The 18,995-nt window shown below is 37.5% G+C and overlaps 2 protein-coding genes across 2 annotated transcripts; one reads left to right on the forward strand and one right to left on the reverse strand.

Moving 5' to 3' along the window:
• Nucleotides 1-979: 979 nt before the first annotated feature.
• On the reverse strand, nt 980-3,323 carry LOC138615494 (MAP kinase-activated protein kinase 2-like). The gene is made up of 6 exons (XM_069689163.1): nt 3,298-3,323; nt 2,405-2,482; nt 2,135-2,259; nt 1,550-1,635; nt 1,359-1,445; nt 980-1,117 (listed from the first exon to the last, which is right to left on the reverse strand). Exons 1-6 carry the CDS (start codon nt 3,321-3,323, stop codon nt 980-982), a joined length of 540 nt encoding a protein of 179 aa, XP_069545264.1.
• A 3,983-nt stretch (nt 3,324-7,306) lies between these two features.
• On the forward strand, nt 7,307-16,268 carry eif2d (eukaryotic translation initiation factor 2D). The gene is made up of 15 exons (XM_069724076.1): nt 7,307-7,520; nt 8,278-8,468; nt 8,557-8,640; nt 8,734-8,824; nt 8,910-9,017; nt 9,397-9,677; nt 10,026-10,143; nt 10,220-10,265; nt 10,354-10,460; nt 10,572-10,727; nt 12,008-12,097; nt 12,843-12,938; nt 13,489-13,609; nt 14,475-14,649; nt 14,763-16,268. Exons 1-15 carry the CDS (start codon nt 7,465-7,467, stop codon nt 14,831-14,833), a joined length of 1,791 nt encoding a protein of 596 aa, XP_069580177.1. The 5' UTR covers nt 7,307-7,464; the 3' UTR covers nt 14,834-16,268.
• Nucleotides 16,269-18,995: the final 2,727 nt, after the last annotated feature.

The raw sequence follows: 18,995 nt of genomic DNA on the forward strand, positions 1-18,995 counted from the left end.
AAGACATCTGAGAGGCGAATTCCTGCACTGATCAAAGAACAGAGAGTAACAAGAAATTGAATTAAGATTGAAAGATGGGACTATAGTGATGTGAAACATTGTCCATTGTACTTTTCCACACTATTCCCTTGATCTAAAGGTTTGCTGCTATCCATGTTTCTTTTCATGTCTTCCACAAAAAAGACTTTGTGCACGACTTTCAATTTCTGCTTTAGAGAAAATGAATCCGGCAGAAGCACAAACAGTTAAATTAGCAGCACAGTTTTGTTAATACAATGCAGTTATCACCCTTCACACAGTCACAGCAAGCATTATTATTGTAACACATGATGAATAAATTCTGAACACTGCACTACCACAGTGTGGCAAGATCACTCCTATTTAGTGGTAAAGAGAAATTCTTCTAACATTATGTCAGGATACAAAACAAAAGCAGTGGTTTCTGGCAATGGTCATTCAAAAGACAAGAATTAATAATGCTGGTAAATATTCTCTACAGTATCCTCAAGGCCAAAAATCTGTCTCAATGAATGGTTCTCATCGCAGAGAGAAGACTAGCAGTCCAAAAAATAACATAGAACAAGCTGTGATTTCATCACAAAGCTCACACACGAGTCACTATATGAGTACATACTGTACTTCAAAACAATGAAAACTGCTTGAGTATCTACAACATTCAGTAAATGTTTGTTCTCTGAAGTAAGAGGATGTATGACTAAGCCCTAGGGAAAACAATTACCGTAAATGCAAAATTATGTCAAATGTTCTTAATGCCCATTTACCACAAAATCTACTTAAATTTCTAATTTGAACATCTTGGGGAAAAAAAAGAGCTACAAACATGTTCGAGCCACTTCACAAAGTCCACTTTCCCTTTTTTTTTCTATTAAACTTTATACATGTGGTTGTGTTTGTCTGTGTAAAACTGAAAACATCTTTATTTGATAAAGATTTAATTACATAGTATGTCCCCGTTTTACTAGCCTGGATGCTGTGGTGTTGTGTTTTTAGTTTTCTTTCTTTTGTTCAAGAGTAGAGGATTAGTTGAGTCTTCAGTAGTTTTGATTTTAATTTGATCATAGTCCACTCTCATCAATTGCAGGGCATTTGTCATTTCCTCGTAATAATAACAAAAAAATATCCCTTTTCTCAAAATCACTGCAGTGAAAACAGTATGCTCAATATTTACACTTCCAGTTCCAAGTAAATATTAAATTGATTTCATTGTTCAGTGTTTAGAAACATCTAGTTTCTTACATAAAAAGCATTAAATAAGAGCTGCAGAACTGTTCCTCAAACATCAAAGCCTCTAACTTTTGAAGAAGCAGTAAAAAGCGACACGCGTGAACAGCATCAACACTTACCTTTACCTCCTCCAAGACATCTTGTTCCTCATGCAGCACGTGGCTGGTGTGAACAGGCATTTGTGAGTCTTCCACTGAGTGCTGTAGCAGACAGAGAATATAAATGAGTGTACACCAAATCTCACTAACATCTTTCTGAATCAGCAGCTGCTTTAACAGATTCAAGCTTTCAGGGAGCTTCTTACATAAATCCAGGGATGGTTTATGAACTCCTTGATGCTTATTCTCTTGGTGGGATCCGTTTTCAGTAAGTGACAGATCAGCTGTTTGGCTGCAACAGGAAATTGATATATAATCACCATTCAATGTTTGCATGTGTCCCCAACATCACGAGCCATATCTGTTAATCATAGAGTAGCTGGGATGACAGGGGTCAGTTTGTGCTTCCAAACGCAATTATTCAAGTTGACGCCATCTGAAAAAAACATTTGAATCATGCGTTAAATGAAATAATCAGAATCAGAATGGTCCTGTGGTACATAGTGAATCAAGTACTATGCACAGAAAAACTTTTTGTATTAAAACCACAGCATAATACTGCAAGTAAACTTAATGAAAAGAAAGAAAGTCTTATTTATACTGTTCATTTTGTTGAGAGAAAATGTTACCTATTGAAAATTTGTTTAACTAAGACACACTACTTTGAAAAAGTGACCAAAAAAGAAAGGTGTGCTGTGTTGCAGTATATATTAAAAGTAAAACAGTAAGAAAGCAGACGGAACATTTACATGATAGATAAAACAGCTATTTCCAGCATCCCTCCATCTCACCTTCCTCTGCCACATCAGACCACTCTGGGTTGGGGAACTCATATTGTCCAGTGCATATCCATCTTTTCATGGCTGGGGATATTGCCAAACCGTGATAAGAGAAAACAGGAGGATATCCACAAAGTCTGCGTGTATAAAGATGAGGAAAATGTTGATGACAAGATGGATCCTATTAGCATTGGCAATGATTTAGAAAAGCTATAATTTAAAGGCTTGTAATTGTGATATGACAAAACCAAAAAGACAAAATATATACTGAGACTGACTTACAGAATATACATAATGACAGCCAGAGACCACAAATCACAGGATCTGTCGTACTTCTCCAGACCAAGAACTTCATATGTCCTTAAAGTAGCATACAATGGATTTTCCACTGTTTCCAACTGTCAAACCATATCAGTTAAATTACTTTCCACAAGAAGCCAACCATTGGCAATTTTTTTTATTTTTTTTTATTTGTATAAATCCTCAGTTAAAGCACTTGATGAAAATGTTCAAGTCAAGTTTAGTTAAAAAAAAAAAAATTAAAAACACTGAAACAGTGGTCAAAAAGTAAAAAAGTCAAGAAGTTAAAAAGTAATGCATCGACAATGTAAAAATACTGAAACAGAGTAAAGAAAATGCCTGCAGCTTGTTAATTATAATTACACAAACTAAATGTCTTGCACATAGAGAAATGTGTGAGATCATCCTGCTGATATACAGTAGTTCCCTCTGCTAATATATTCTTATGAAGATGGATGACACGTCTCCACCTCCTCCCACTGAACAAAAGTGAAGACAAATTATCCCAAATAAGATGCTGCAATCTTGCACTGGTTACTTCATTTGAAACCAGAGTCTGCACAGTAGTGATCAGACAGTGAAGCTGTGGTTTCAAGGTCCCATCCGTACACCTGTACATTACTTAGAGCAGCATAACTTAAAACCAAACTAATCCCGTCTACACTTTTGTCTGCATGGGAAAGCTAAACATTCTATGGCAAAACGTTGAAACAACTTTCCTTAATATGCAGTAAACAGACTTTCAGTTCATTAAGTAGAAAACTACAGCCCTTTTTAACAGCAGACATTTTGAAAGAAGGGAAAGTACAGATATATTGATTTTGATTGGGTTTCACTTACAGAAGGTCCTAAATTCTGATTCAGTCATGGCTTACCTGCACACCAAATGGACCCGAGCCATCATTGATACCTACAGGTAAAAATGTCAGCAGGAAAAAAGGTTTATTAATCAAAATCTTATATGAAAAGCATTCCACACGTGGAAATACTTGTCACTTCGATTGTTCACATCAGTTAGTAATCCAATTATTACACAACATCAGTAAAGTCATATCTAGTTTTGAGAATATTTTTATATTTTTTTTGTAACATATGAAGTGACTGTAAACAGTAGGTAGGCACCTGCATTATTTTATCCTACCCTTTCTCTGCTTTTTATGACTTTCCGCCCTGAAGTTTTCTGGAAACGATAGCACTCACCTCAGTTGGTGTGCCTTAAAAGGAGCCGGCTCCCTCAGCACACAGAGCAACTAACACAAGCCACAGCTCCCAGGAGCCATTTAGACATGAACAATGTCCAGGGAAGGAAATTCACTTTTTTCAACAAATGCTATCACTTTTTAAAACCACACAATGTTGACTCTAATGTGCATGTGTGCAGAGGAACACATCTCTCCACAATGAGGAGGTATTATCTGCCCTGTTAGAGATTATCATAAACATCTGTAATGGTTACAACATGAGGACATGTTGACACTCTCCAGTGGAACTCCATCAAACACAATTCACCGTAGATAAAAAAAAATAATAATAAAAAAATAAACAAAAATAAAAAAAGACGAAAATAATCGCATTTTTTGATATTTGTTTTTGAAGCAGTTATATGATTCATGCAATAATGTGGTATCATGCAAGTAAATAATCTAGGAATCAGTGATAAAAAAAATACTCATTATTTGCAGCCCCAGTTGCATATCAGCCTTGTGCTGGTCCCCACCACCTCAGTGGGTTATCTTGTCTGCCTGCTTTCCCAAAAACTATCCTGTTGTTGGAGATAATTTGTTCTATGTAGGGGCTAATGAAAATGTCTGAAAATGTGATCTTTATGTTCAAAAATAATGTTCACAATTAATAGCCGTAACTGCTGTAACTGACCATACGTACAGCAAAAGGTCGACTTTTTGTCATTTTGGGTGTAGAGCAATCTAGATACTGGTAGATAAAGCTATACAAATACAAATTAATTACCTTATTATTTCACAAGGAAAATAACTATGTGCTAAATGTCAGCTGCATTCCTGCACTGAAGGTTTTTACAACATAAATCTTTCACAGCATTGATGCCAAGCAAAAACCCTTCTTTATCTGACTCTTTAAGAGGACTGTGATTTACTGAGCAACATCCAGAACCAATCATTTCTTTGACTTTTATAGCAAAATCAATCTCTTTCACACACACTATATATCACAAGAAAATCTTTCCTTATTTTTTTTTAAATGCACGGCTTTATCAAGACCTCATATGTCAGGACAATGCTTATTCAAAGTCAGACAGGGTGCAAGAGGGAGATGATGTGTGATTTTCTGATGTTCAAAGAGATCATACTTGGACTGAAAAATCTCTCCAACTGGATGTTTAACAATATGTTTCTGCTTTACACAATTCACAACGCTTCCTGTCTGTCCACCCAAAGTCCAAATATACTGCACCAAATAAATATGCAAATTAAGACCATAGCCGCTCATAATGCTTACAAAATCTCTTTTTCGCAGTGAATTATGCCTGTCAAATGTAGTTCCAAACAGAAATAAATGGCTCTGCAAAATAAATTGGAAGAGAGGCTGATCATCTGCTTTTTTTCCCCGCTTTGTTTGCTCCAAACACCTTCATGACCTAATAAAAGCTGTGGATGTTCTGACTGCATGCTTCTGCTGTGCCCCTCTCTCAGTCATCTCTGGCATCTCGCGTGATGCTACTTTTAGACCCAGTTTGTTCCCCTCTCTCTTTCAGGCTGGCAGCATTTGGATTGGACAAGTCAACACTCCTATTTCAAAACAGACACCTGAACATACAGGCCGGAGGCCAGAGGCCAGAGGCCAAAGCCCCTGGGACAGAAATTAAACCCTGATAAAGCTCTCTGTTAAGTATGAACATTTAAATTCCAGAAAATTACAGGTTTTCATGACACAAAAAAAAAAAACAAGCTGTAACTCACTTCTGAAGCCAACAGTGACCACTTCTTGAACTCTGGCCTTGCTCAATTCTAACTTTTAAGTACTGCCTGTCACCAAATTCACCTGTCAGAAAAGGTACTCTGTAGTTGGGCACATAACACACATGCTGTATGAGTGACTTATTGATCCCAGAGGAATGCAGAGGTAACATATTCATTCATCTCTTCCAGCTTGTGGAAACTCAGACCTTAGAAAGCAATGCATACTATCCTGAGGACTGAAGGAGACTCTGGGGAGCAGTGAGAGGAAAAAGTATATTGGATTCAGATTTTCTTAGATCAAAGATAAGACTCAGGCATCTGTTGTCTTTTATCTTGGAGCACAGAGTTTAGCCTTGGTGTAGCCTAGTTATTGATTCTCCTTAAATTGAAGCTCAGTATTAACGTTAAAGTTATTGGATTTGGGTTAATACAAACTTCACACTTCCTGTATCATTTTCAAATTGAACGCAATCTGGCGTTTCCGTAGACAGAAACCCTTCATTTCTTAACAAGGCTTTTGTTGTGAAATATTTGTAGGAATGTGTTGTGGCTGAAATGGGACAAACACTCCTTAAATAATTAATCCAAAACAACTGTTGATAACAATTCTCTTGTCAACTTTATCAAATAAGTTAAGATAAGACTTTATTTTTCCCACAGCGAGGAAATTCGATCGTCACAGCAGTTTAAGTGTACAGGTAGAAAAAGAACAGTAACAAAAAAATCCCACAAATATGCATATCATAAAAATGTAATAAAAATAAAAAAAGATTTTTTTTTTCTATTTTTATTGTGTGTACAAGTACTCACAGTGAGTGTGCTCCTACACATTCCTCTCACAAGTGCACTATGATAGAAGCAGAATCATCTATCTCGTTAGAATAACTAAATTGTTTACTTTTTACTGACTAACCTCCCTCTATAATGTTGTATATTTGAAAACATGCTAATTTTTTAATCCAATAACCAAACAAAACCAAATGGACCGAATGTGATGAAAATGAGTGCTTATCTGGAGTGTTGATGCATAGGGAAATAGGACAGTGGTTCATCCAGACATGTTGGCATCTTCAAGTCTTGGTGATGCAAAACATAGCCAATATATGGGTTCCTATTATAGAAAAAACAACATGTAAAGTCCTTAGCAAAACTACTGTCATATATATATTTTTTTAATCTCGCTAAACAGTCTTTTTCATATACGGAGTTTGACATAGAAGTCTTGCTTCACTATTTCCTCACCAAATTATTGGTCAACCTGTTCTGGACAGTGCTGTGACCCAGAGGAGCGACCTCTGTGGACATGCAATTACAATGTGGGTTTTCGCTTAGTAACAGGGCAGTTGACACTTTCATAATCCAAACTATTCTGTCATGTTAGTATTGACATTTTATTATTTCCTTAATCAACATTATTTACCTTACCCGCTCCATTTTTATTTTCTTTCCTCAAATGAGTGAAACAGCGCCAATCCGGGTGTGTGGTCGAGGATGTTAGTGCACCCTTCCTTCAACCATAGCAACCAAGGTGAGGCTTCAATTAAAAGTAGTTGGTCAGGTATCAAACAATCAGATGCTGCCACGGTGGTGTCCCCGTTAACACTATTTAAATGAAGCGCGTAAAAGTTTATGTTAGTTTTGCTCATGATGTTTGTCAGCGGTTTTGTGGTTAGCTAGCAGCCATGAAGCCATGATAACGTTAAACAAAATTACCAGCAGCAATCTCAACAAGCGCAGTGACACCTGTCATCATGGATATTTAATCAGCATGAAAGAAGAAGTAAATTAGATTAAATGCTTCCCACCCGCAGATGTTAATATATTACTGGCATGTTTAACGAAAAATAATAATTCATCCAGGTGCCCCTTTTTTTTCTGCGGAACCAACGTTAGATCGCCTTGCGGCGGTGCAGTTTCACGTCGGAAATAAATATGAGTCGGACCACGTTATCCGGTGAGGAACCGCTGAGGACCTCAAAGCAACATTAAAAGTAGGCAATTCATCTCCCTGTTTTGGAAATGGAGCTGATTTAATGAACAACAGAGACGTCTCAGAAACGGGCATGCTGAATTCATCACAGTAACGTTATTTCATTTCCTGAGAAGATGTTTGCCAAACCGTTTCGTGTCAAATCCAACACCGTGATCAAAGGATCAGACCGGTGAGTTATTACTGCTGTTTGTGCTGACAGTTTAACACAAACGTTTTCTTTGTCTGCAGTATATCTCATTTATTATATGTTGTTGTGAATGGAGACTACTTAAATAAGCTTAACCCTAAAATATCAGGAGGCTGTTCAGTGTTAGACCTGCCATTGCTGGAACAAACCAAAACGCGAGTAGCTCTTGAGTTAAAGCTTCATATTTGTCCTGGTATACAGATTCGTATAGCACCGGGATATCATGTTGTTAGTGAGTTAAAAGCAGCATCTAGACTAAAATCATGAGATCAGCTCATTACCAGCTGGCAGTATCATTATTAGTCAATATTTAGAAAGGATATTGTGTTCTTTTTATCATTGTAATGTTCATTTGGGCAGCAAATGTCCTCTCACTGAACCATACATACGTACAGTTTACAGGCGATTCACCTGTCTTGGACAAAGTCCACAGATACCACTAACGTGTCAGAAGAAAATTCAATTTCTCACACCCTAGCACTGTTTTAGAAAGCCAAAAATGTAAGTTTAAAAAATATGCATTGTATTTAACTTTTCTTAAGTCTTAAAAAAAAAATCTGGAAGAGTCTGGATTTTGGCACAATTAGGAGATGTAAAAACAGCAAAAGACTTTGTTTAGTTTCAGAGCAAACAATGTAGATTATGTTTACATGCAAAATATTTAGATGCAGGAAGTGTGACAATACCTAATGAAAAAGACTATTTTTGTTGTTGTTGTTGTTGTTGTTGTTGCCCCTAGGAGAAAGCTTAAAGCTGACATATCTACAGCCTTTCCTTCACTGTCTGCTGACCAGCTCTGTGAGCTGATCCCCAACAAAGAGGAACTAAATGTTGTGAAGATTTATGCACACAAGGGGGACTCTATGACGGTTTATGTTCTGCACAAAAACCCCCTGTTCTTTGAACTGGAGAAACAACTTTATCCTACAGGTAATACATCAGCAATGGAGCTACAATCAGATGACAGAGTGACAGAATTGCCCGTAAGAAATGTATGTATGTATGTCATATTTTTCAGTGTATGTGCTTTGGCGTTACCCTGCTCTCATACCAACATTTAGGACATGGCCCCCTGTGCTTCAGAAATTGAGTGGAGGGGCAGGTATGCTTCTTTTTTCAATATCAATAAGTCCTTTGCACATGTTTGGTACATTTAGATTTATAACAATGATGGTAATTCTATGCTTCTCCAAAGACCTGATGCTGCCCGGTGTGGTGGTGCCTTCTTGTGGTCTACCAGATGTGAAACAGGGGGACTGCTGTGCTGTTACAGTATTGAACAAAAGGTATGTCATAATAAAAGATTTGGAAAGACGTCTCTCAACTTCCTCACAGATTTAAGTGTGATACTGTTCACTTGGTTGTTTACAGAGCTCCTGTTGCGGTCGGTACAGCTGCAGTATCCACTGCAGAGATGCACAGTTTGGGTATGAAAGGGAGAGGAGTGTGCGTTCTCCACACGTACATGGATTATCTCTGGTGAGTAGCTTTCATCTTCCTACATTTTTTGAATGAACATTTCTGGAATTTTTTGACATTTTGAGAAATGTGCTAAGGTGCGTTTTTTTGACAGAAATTGGATGAGAAGATCGATATATCTTTCTGTTAAATATGAAGCCACAGCTAACAGCGTTAGCATTAAGAGTGGAAACGGCTGTCACTCCCCGATTCCTCCGCTGAGCTAACTAGCTCATGGCTGTGGCTATATATTTACCAGACGGATATATGAGTGATATTGTTGCCCTGTGTTGTTTATTATAATCCCCACTAGTTGTTGTCCTGCAAACAACTACTCTCTTTGGACTCTATATTTACATGCAGCCCTACTGTCAAGTAAATTGTTTCATATCCTTTTTAGGGCATTTGGTGATAAGTCAGGTCCTCCTTCTATACCTGATGCGGAGAGTGAAGGACAAAGTGTGAACGGCGAGGAATGCACAGTCAGTGAGAATGAGGAGGAGGAGGAGGAGACAGATGTTCAGAAGTTTGCGGAGGAGCAGCAGTGTCCTGGTGGAACAGTCACAGATCAAGTCTCAAGCGGTTTTGAGGAGCTGAGCTTAAATCAGCAGGAGAGAGAGGAAGGTGAAAAGGGCACTGAGAAAGAGGAGGAGAACCCAAATGATGAGAAAACACCACAAGGTACCATCACATTGTCTACTTGTGTAATAGTTTGTTGGGAAGTGCAAGAGTTAAAATATTATTTTGAAAAGGTATTTTAATGAATGTACTTTTCACCAGAGTCGTGTTGAATCTGCTTTTAATAAGACTCAGTTGGAGCTTCGTAAGCACCGTTATCCCTGATCTAATCTTTTTTGAAGTAATCACTAATAAATGATTGCAGGATTTAAGGGCTTGCTGGGTTCATGTTGGAACCATATGTTTGCAGTGTATTGATTCAACTGGAGAATAAGATTTTCTGATGTGGCAAAATGGGAACATGTTCAGAGACAAAAGGAATGCGACCCAGGTCATACTCTGATTTCACAGAGATAATGGACGCCCTGCTGTTGCAGTGCTTTCTACATGCTCTTAAGAGCAAGGTGAAGAAGTCAGAGCTCCCTCTGCTGACCAGTGCATTTCTGCGCAACCACATGTTCTCCTGCTGGTAAAGCACAGTTCATATTTTTAGAAGTCTGAAAGAGGAATTTAACTTAAAACTGAAAACATTTTTAATTTTTCAGCCCAAGTGGAAAGCAACTTGATGTTAAGAAGTCCAGCTATAAAAAGGTATATCAGTTGTCCACAATGTGACATTTTACATATATAAATAGAAAATGTATAACTCAATCAATGTTTTTCATGTTTTTTCCAAAAGCTGTCTAAGTTTCTACAGGCCATGCAGCAGCAGCATAATCTTATTCGAGTGAAAGAACTCACTAAGGGTGTGGAGAGCATTGTAGAGGTGGACTGGAAAAATCGAGAGTACGTCAAGCCCTGTCTCAACTTAAAGATTTAGAGTCAAACTCGTAACCCGCCCACATTCATTCTGACTATCTCTGTGCTTTTGCTTTGTATTACTTTAACATTTTACAGACTGCGTTCCTTTAGCGTGCCAGAGGAGACGTATGTTGAAGCAGCTCCACTGCAGGATGCAGGGGAAGGAGAAATTCCATACCATCCTCCAGAGATCACAACGCTATACTCTGTGTCTGCTCGTCTGGAGCCTCTATTTCAAGATGTTAACAAGAGGTGTGTGTGTATGCATGTGTGTTTACCTAACCCTGCCTTTTCATATAGCCTCATTTTTGTAAGGTCCAAACAGTAGGGGGAAATGGCAGGGAAAGCTGGAGCCTGTGTTTACTCAGAAGAGACACTGAATCCCCAGTAGCTCCAGGAGGGATGTGCCTTAACTGACCCCGACCACTGACCTCCTTCTGGAGGGAAAAGACAATATTGCCATGACACAAATCAAACAATTCTTCGTGTCTGAAATCACTCCTTGATTTTCTCATTTGTAGCTTCATTGATACGAAGGGCAATCAAAAATTTCAGAGACTTTCTGTTGTGTGTGTGAATCGAGCACAGCACCATGATGTGCTCTGAGCAGGGGGAAGCAATAACTTTAGTGAGTAAGTATTCCAAGTCAAGTCGGTTGATCAACAACAGCACTCGGCCCTCAGCAGCATAATCATTGCTCCCCACCCCCCGAACTCACTTGACACGTTTCTGTTCCCCAAAGATTTGACACAAAATTTGTTGTGTACTCTCTGCTCAAGTTTATCTTCAAATAACAAAGGCACACATTTCAGTGGTCACAAAAAACATGTTTAACTCAACTCATAATACATATTATTCCAAGGATTGTTGGTGTATATTTCTTATAACCATGTTAAGTCATGTTTTTATACAGTATGTATTTTCTGGTTGAGACTTGTAGATTTAGTCTAACCATGGACAAGCAAAACAAACTATCTTAGGTTATAAATTGTGGCTATTGTCCATGTGACTGTATATCTACTTTATTAGGCATAACCTAAACTCATGCAGTAATACAACAATACAATACTACCTTCATGCAGGTTATAATGTTTAGTTTAATAATAGAATTTAATATAAACATGTTCAGAGAGGTGCTTATTTATCTTTATAATCATTTTACGGGCTGTAGTCTCTGGAGTAGTTGTACTGCAATATATGATGCTGTTTTGTGTTTTCAGTATCTTTTCCATCCCATTTATATCATTAGGAGAGAAAAAGTATGTTCAGTATAATGCAATACAGCTCAGCAGTATCACAAATTACATCCTCAAAAATTACCATGAAGTTGAATCAACACCTCTGTAAAACAATTTCAAGAAAGACTGAACATTGATGACGGTGTGAGTTTACTTTTCTACAACAATAATTCAAAAATGAATGAATGAATTTTTAGCAAATTCTCAAAATGACCAAAGTTGAAAATGCCTACATACATTATTTACATTTGCACTGTGATTGAGGTACTGATCTGTGCTTTGGTACTTCCGCAGGAAAGGAACAATTCTGCATGCTGCTGAAGTAAGAAGTATTGTCACGGATTATGTGAAGAATAATGAACTGGTGGATGACAATAATAAGAAGTAAGAAGATGCTTAAATTGTATACGGGTGTTATGTAGATCAAGACGGTATCATTTGAAAACCATATATAACAGACCATATTGTCAGTGTTATTTAGACTAACAGACATAACAGTCAATGTTCATAATTTGTTCTTTTTGGTGTTTGTGTGGCTAGTTTAGGAAGAGTTCAGTGAATTGTCATTTCTCAAATTTTGTTTGTGCGTCAGCTGATGTAAAGAGGGAAGAACCTCTGAAAACGGAAGACCCTGAGCTTACCCTGCTAAGTCTTTTAGAACTGAGTATAGTAAAAAAAAACAAAAATGGGCAGCTGTTATAACCATTAAACCGATATAAAGCTGACGCTAGGCCATGTAATGTCATTATGATCCACTAAAATTTTTCTGTGACTGTGAACCCGAACAGGCATCTCATGTTTCTTTTTAGGTCCTAAAAATTTGCGAATCTTCTGATGCAAAACGAATTGACAATGAGTGATATCAGAAATTAAATCAAATTTGTCAAGCAGCTGACATAGCTTAACAAAGCAGCATGTTCCCTGTTTAGTGTTATCTGTCCAATTTAAGTGCCTCTCCCTCCTTCACCAGCTACGTGCTTTGCGAATCTTCTGATGCAAAACTAATTGACAATGAGTGATATCAGAAATTAAATCAAATTTGTCAAGCAGCTGACATAGCTTAACAAAGCAGCATGTTCCCTGTTTAGTGTTACCTGTCCAATTTAAGTGCCTCTCCCTCCTTCACCAGCTACGTGACTATAAACCCTACTCTGTGTGACTGCTTGCTGGAGAAATCAGAGTATCAGGACGTAGAGTCTCTGAAGTGGGATGACCTCTTCAGCAGGTAAAGACCTTCAGTGTTATTCTTTTAATATTGAAGGAATCATTTGAGGCCTCATACCCTGGCTATTCCCAGTTATTAAAGCTTTATTAGATTTGGCTCAAGTTTTTTCTGGTCTGGCCTACAAAGGAGATTGTGTAGATTCTTCTATAAATACTATAGAATCTTATACATCAACAATTCAATTTCATCATTCAGCGTTTTATATTTGCAGTAGAATTAAGATTACCTAACACGGGTAGGCTACTTTTGTTAGCTAATATGCACAGTATACTTTCAAGCGAGATTAATAGTTATGCATAGTGTTGCACTACAAAAGCTGATATGGAAAAATATAAATATACCTTGGATACTACATAAACCCTTCATTGACACTATAAGTGAATAGACAGAAAATGCTTTTTTTTATTATTTTTTTTTTATTATGAGAGCCAGTAATGTCATGTCATCTTCCAAAGTCTGTTTCAGAGCAATCTTGCCAAAGCCATTATCTGCACAAGTGACTGAAATAGATATAAATCCAGTTAAACAAGTAAACCTGTTTTTTCCACAGGACATTGGGAAGAATGCAGGGATGCCATCAAGTTGTGATACCAGGACAAGCACCTATCATAAAGAAGGGCCATATTGAGCCCATAGACATCTCTGTGGCTTCTCGAGGCTCCAATAAGAAGGTAACACTTTTGCTACTATTAAACTGCCATAATTAAATGAATACATTGCCAGCTGTAAATAAATGTGAATTTTTTTTTATTTTTTTTTTTAAACTTATGTAGTGATACTGATGTGTGAGAGTTAAAAAAGTGTATGTATCTACGGGCTGTACTAAACATAAATTAACTTAAACTTGCTAACATTCCTACAACTTCAGTGCTAACACGTGAATGTTTAGCAGGAATAATGATACTCATGTCCACCATCATAGGCATTCATAGTCACCTGCTCACAATTGCTAAGTAGTGTTGTCGAGACCGATAGGAATGTCAGTTTTGCGCGGACTTGGTCATAAATGATAAACTGAATTTAATCTGATGATGACATTGTATGGAAATTAAGGATTCCAAAGTTATTGTTATTCATCTTGAGCGGGGTCTGAATGTTCAAATAAAAATTCATGGCAAGCCATACAGCAGTTGCAGCCAACTACGTTAATAAGATTGATCCTCTTGGAAAAGTTTCCTGACAATTCATCCAGCAGATGTTTCACTCTGAACCAGAGTGGTGGACTGACTCACACGTTGACGTTGCCATCCCTGGAGTCATGACTCCCAGAGGTGTTGCATGGCTAAAAATAATCCAATAATGGCTGATAAATGTAATTAGTGTTTACATTTAGAAATTAAAGTTGTCAGGTCTCTCTATTTGTACAAACCATGTAATGGAGACACTGTTTTCAAATCACCTCAGGCTTACCATTGGCATTGATGCACTGCAGTTTCTTGTTAACTTTTGGCTGATATTGAGCTAATATTGACACATACAAGTCATCACCACTGTTTTATCATGCAAACTTTAGTTGTTTCCATGTGGTACTTATAGGTGACTCTAATAAAAAACCTGGAGGCATATGGTTTGGATCCTGCACTTGTGGCCACTGCTTTGCAGCACAGAGTACAGGCCAGCTCTGTTTTACAGCCTATCCCTGGAGCCAAGGACAAAATCCTAGTCCAGATTCAAGGCAACCAGATTCAAAAAGTCGGAAATTTGCTGCTCGGTATGGAACGTAATAATACTTGAAATAGCTTACACTTTCTTTCAATAACAGATCACCATTGTTTGTTTGTTTTTTTACAAATAAAATCAGTTTGTCTTTTATTTCAATTTCAGATCATTATCAAATTCCTCGTAAGTACCTCCAAGGACTAGACAAAGCTCCAAAAAGTGGCAAGAAGAAGTAGTATTTCAATCTGCTATACCAGCTGTTTACTGCCTTTAAAGTTGCTTTATTGTATGTGAACACAACAACAACAAACTGTTAGCCATTCATTAAATAAAGTTGATTCGTAGGCATATTCTGAACGTTGATAAACAGACTCTTTGACAGTTTTGTTGTTCTGCTCTGACTCCCAGAGGTGTTTCAGAACAAAGTCTGTAATGGGGTCAGCTAAACCAGCAGTACTTTTTCACAGCAAGGTAATTGTATTCCCTCAGCTTCAGACATTTTAGAAAAACACAAATGTTTACATGTCTGCATTTACAGTTGACAGTATAACACTTTGTTGGCACAGAATCAGTCATATTTTCATCCATAAAAACGTCCATTTCAGTGGTCTAAAACATGAAAAAACAAGTGTAATAATGTTATGACTGATTTGAAAAACAAGGAAATTAAAAACATTTCAACAGATGAAATCAGAAATTGTAAAAAATATTTTTGTAGATAGAAGAGTTTTTATATATCTCTGCTTATCTCTCTCCCTCTCTATCTGTAGACTGGTAAGATGCATGCATACACCAGTTTTTAACATGTAATTCCATGTTCAAACGTGGAAGCTGCTAAGTAAAACCTAATTGATGGTTTATGTACTGAGAAGGTCCAAATAAGGACCAGGGATCTTGTCCAAAAACTCCACGGTTGGTAATTCGGTTAGATCGATTTCCCCACCACAAACATGTTTTGGTCATGTAAGTCGCCATTGCAGAGTCGTGATATGCAGTATCTTAAAACCACAGATAAATTATTCAAAATGAACACATGAAACAGGACATTTTAGGATATGTAGTTCTAATTTGTGCAAAATACTAGCGTCAACAGAAACAAACATGGAAACAATCAAAAAAATAACAAAAACTTGTTTTAAACAAGTGCGGTGTTTCTTTGAATTCCAAACGGCAATATTTCACTCTGGTTTAGTTGCCACACCAAAGGAAATTTGGAAATGTTATATTTCTTCAGTGGTAAATGCTTTCAAATTCCTCAGAATTTACCATTGGTCTTTTATTTGATTTAGGTTGTTTTTGTCCAAGTCTTATATTTGACTTGGAGTGAGACTGTAATTACATAGTTATGTTGAGGTCAGTGTCTGTGGTGTCCAATCTAGGGTTCCATCTGATTTTTGTGCTGTTATCATGGCTGTAGAGTTTTTGCTCAAGTGGGGAAAGATTTGCGCTAATCTGTCATTTTCCTGAAGGCATTTCAGAATTATTTATAGCTCTCCAAAACATCCAAGATTGTAATTTCCGCTTGGGAAGAGTCGATCATCTCCCTGTCACTTTTTAAATCTCTTTTTGCCAAACCCTTACTTTTAGGAGTAGCCGAGCCCCAACTGCATTTTCAAAATCCATCCTTACAACAGCGGATATAGACTGAACTATCAGGTATCTTAAGTGGAAACTACAGGGGCGGCACGGTGGTGCAGTGGTTAGCACTGTCGCCTCACAGCAAAAAGGTTCTGGGTTCGAATCCGGTCCTGTGCCTTTCTGTGCGGAGTTTGCATGTTCTCCCTGTGCTTGCGTGGGTTCTCTCCGGGTTCTCCGGCTTCCTCCCATCATCCAAAAAAACATGCACTTCAGGTCAGGTTACCTGGCGCCGCGGTCGTGGCAGCCTGCTGCAGCATCTCCCCCCTGAGAGCCCCCCTGCTGTAGTGAAGAAATTTCCCCTCGGGGATTAATAAAGTGTATAAAATCAAATCAAAAAATCAAAATCAAAAAAAAAAAAAAATCAAATAAGCTTGAATAGGGTTGATACATTGCCATACAACTCTGGTCAGGAAAACATTACTGACTGCTCAGCTTGAATTTTGTCGCACAGACCAGTTATCACTTTCATTATTACCGCTGTACTATGCAACCCTCAGCGCCATGTCCTTCACCTACAGTGTAGCTTTCCTGATCCTTAATGCTGCTGCATCACTCTCCAGTGCTTTCTATAATTTTGTTTCTCCTGACCACCTTTTCCTCACCTTGTTGCAGATGGCTAAAATAATTCTGATTCTTGCCTACTTTTTTTATATACTGTATATTCAAGCAGGTAATTGAAAGCTAAAAAGCCCATAATAGTTATAATAATTAAATCATTTAACTCAATTCAGAGGGCTACTAAAAATGCATCACGTGCATATAATAGTGGAACTAACAGGTGCGGGAGGGACAGAGCAACCGGGGGTTCTCCACTAGTTAATCGATCGCGGATGGCATCATTCTCTCTGACAGATAAAAAAAAATAAAAGGCACAAAAATGCGTTTGCCAAATATACTCTGCCTGCCATTTATATACCTGGGCGGCCTGCCCAAGGAAAGTCAATGTGTGGGAAACATTGATATGTTTTGTTTGATTTAAAATATAGGTTTATTAATGGGTTTTCTTTTTTCCCATTTTCCGTATTTTCCCATTTAGAGACATAATGTGTGTCAGAGCAATAAATAACTTTTTTATTGGTTGGTTTAGGACTAGTTTAGAGTACTGTTGGGGAAAGAGCTGCAATGCACTGTTTTGTTTTTCCGTTGTTGTAATTCAGAGTGTTCTAAATATTCACTGGCACAAATTGAGAAGTGAGGATTTATAGGCTATTGGCCTTTAGTCAGGGACTGCTGTCTTTGCAACTGTGAATATGAACATTTTTGCCTTAAGTTTGGAAGAATACAAAAACATTGAATAACATGATGACTCCTTCATTGCAGACCTATTGTAAAAATATGCAGTATGACATCAATTCAAATAGTAACAAATGCTTGAATAGTAAAATATTATTGCTTTATATATGTTAGTAATAAAACATGGTATTAAGTGATATGTTTGTATGTATATATCTAGATAAAAAAAAAATTTTAAAAACATATCTGTCATGATCCAGCAAACCCAGCACATTTGTACTGTAACATTATAAACTGCCTTGCCAAGAGTGATTATCACATCATGCATTCTTGTTTGCTTGGTCTCAGTCTGGAGATCAAATGCAGGAAATTAAGTCCAGTGTCAAACAATGGAGATATGTGTCAGAATTGTTAACATGGAGGAAAAGCCATCTCTTTTCTTAATAGAAAACAATATGGAACTCGGTAATAAAGAAAATGAAACAGTGTTCATTAAGTCTTGATTCAAAGAACAGCTGAGTCTTTCAAGAAAAACAAAGTCATTAACCAGTTATGACTGTTATGACTTCTCCAACATCAGTAAAGTGCACATGTATAAACCTCTGCAAGAGCAATATGTCAGTGATTATGTTTAGTGTTTCTTTCCAACACTTTGTTTTGCAGTGGAGAGATACCTGTCTGATACAAGCTAAGGACTCTTGACAAAACTATAGACTATATGCCGATTAAATCTAATAGCATGCTGAAGAAATAGTATAGAATTACTAGTATAGAGTTACCGGGGAGAAAAAACATTGCAGCTTACATCTCTATCTAGACTCATAGAGTATATCTAGTGAGGACTTTGAGGGAATTAAATAAAAGCAATCAAGTGTATATTTAGGGATACCGTACTTTCCGGACTATTGAGCGCACCTGAATATAAGCCGCACCCACTGAATTTTTAAAAAATAATTATTTTGAACATAAATAAGCCGCACATGTCTATAAGCAGCAGGTGCCTACCGGTACATTGAAACAAATGAACTTTATACAGGCTTTAACGAAACACGGCTTGTAACAAAAATAAATAGGCTTTAACGAAACACGGCTTGTAACAAAAATAAAAAATTAGTGGTAAACAGTAGCCTACCAAGAAAGTCATTGGTCACTATCTTCCTCCTCCTGTGCAGTGAAACCACTGAAGTCATCTCTCGGTGTCGGAGTTGAATAGCCTCAGAATTGCTTCATCCGATGTTGGATCGTTTTCATTGTCGCTCTCGTTACTTTCATCCGGAGGCAAATTCCCTGCTGAGCTCATGCTGCCCTCTTCAACACGCAGCAGTCCAGCCTTTCGAAACCCGTTGAATCCATAAATTAACCGCATCATTGTTTAAGCCGCGAGGTTCAAAGCGTGGGGGGGGGGAAAAGTAACGGCTTATAGTCCGGAAAGTACGGGTATATCAATATAATTAATTTGATTTGACATTTTAAGCTTTGTTCTTCTTGTGCTGCTGTAACCCTGAGTCCAGGATGTTATGAAATGCC

Source organism: Brachyistius frenatus, unplaced genomic scaffold, assembly GCF_029030835.1.
Source record: "Brachyistius frenatus isolate BFR_SWC_R1_liver_20210118 unplaced genomic scaffold, ASM2903083v1 Contig_6, whole genome shotgun sequence".
NCBI lineage: Eukaryota > Metazoa > Chordata > Actinopteri > Embiotocidae > Brachyistius > Brachyistius frenatus.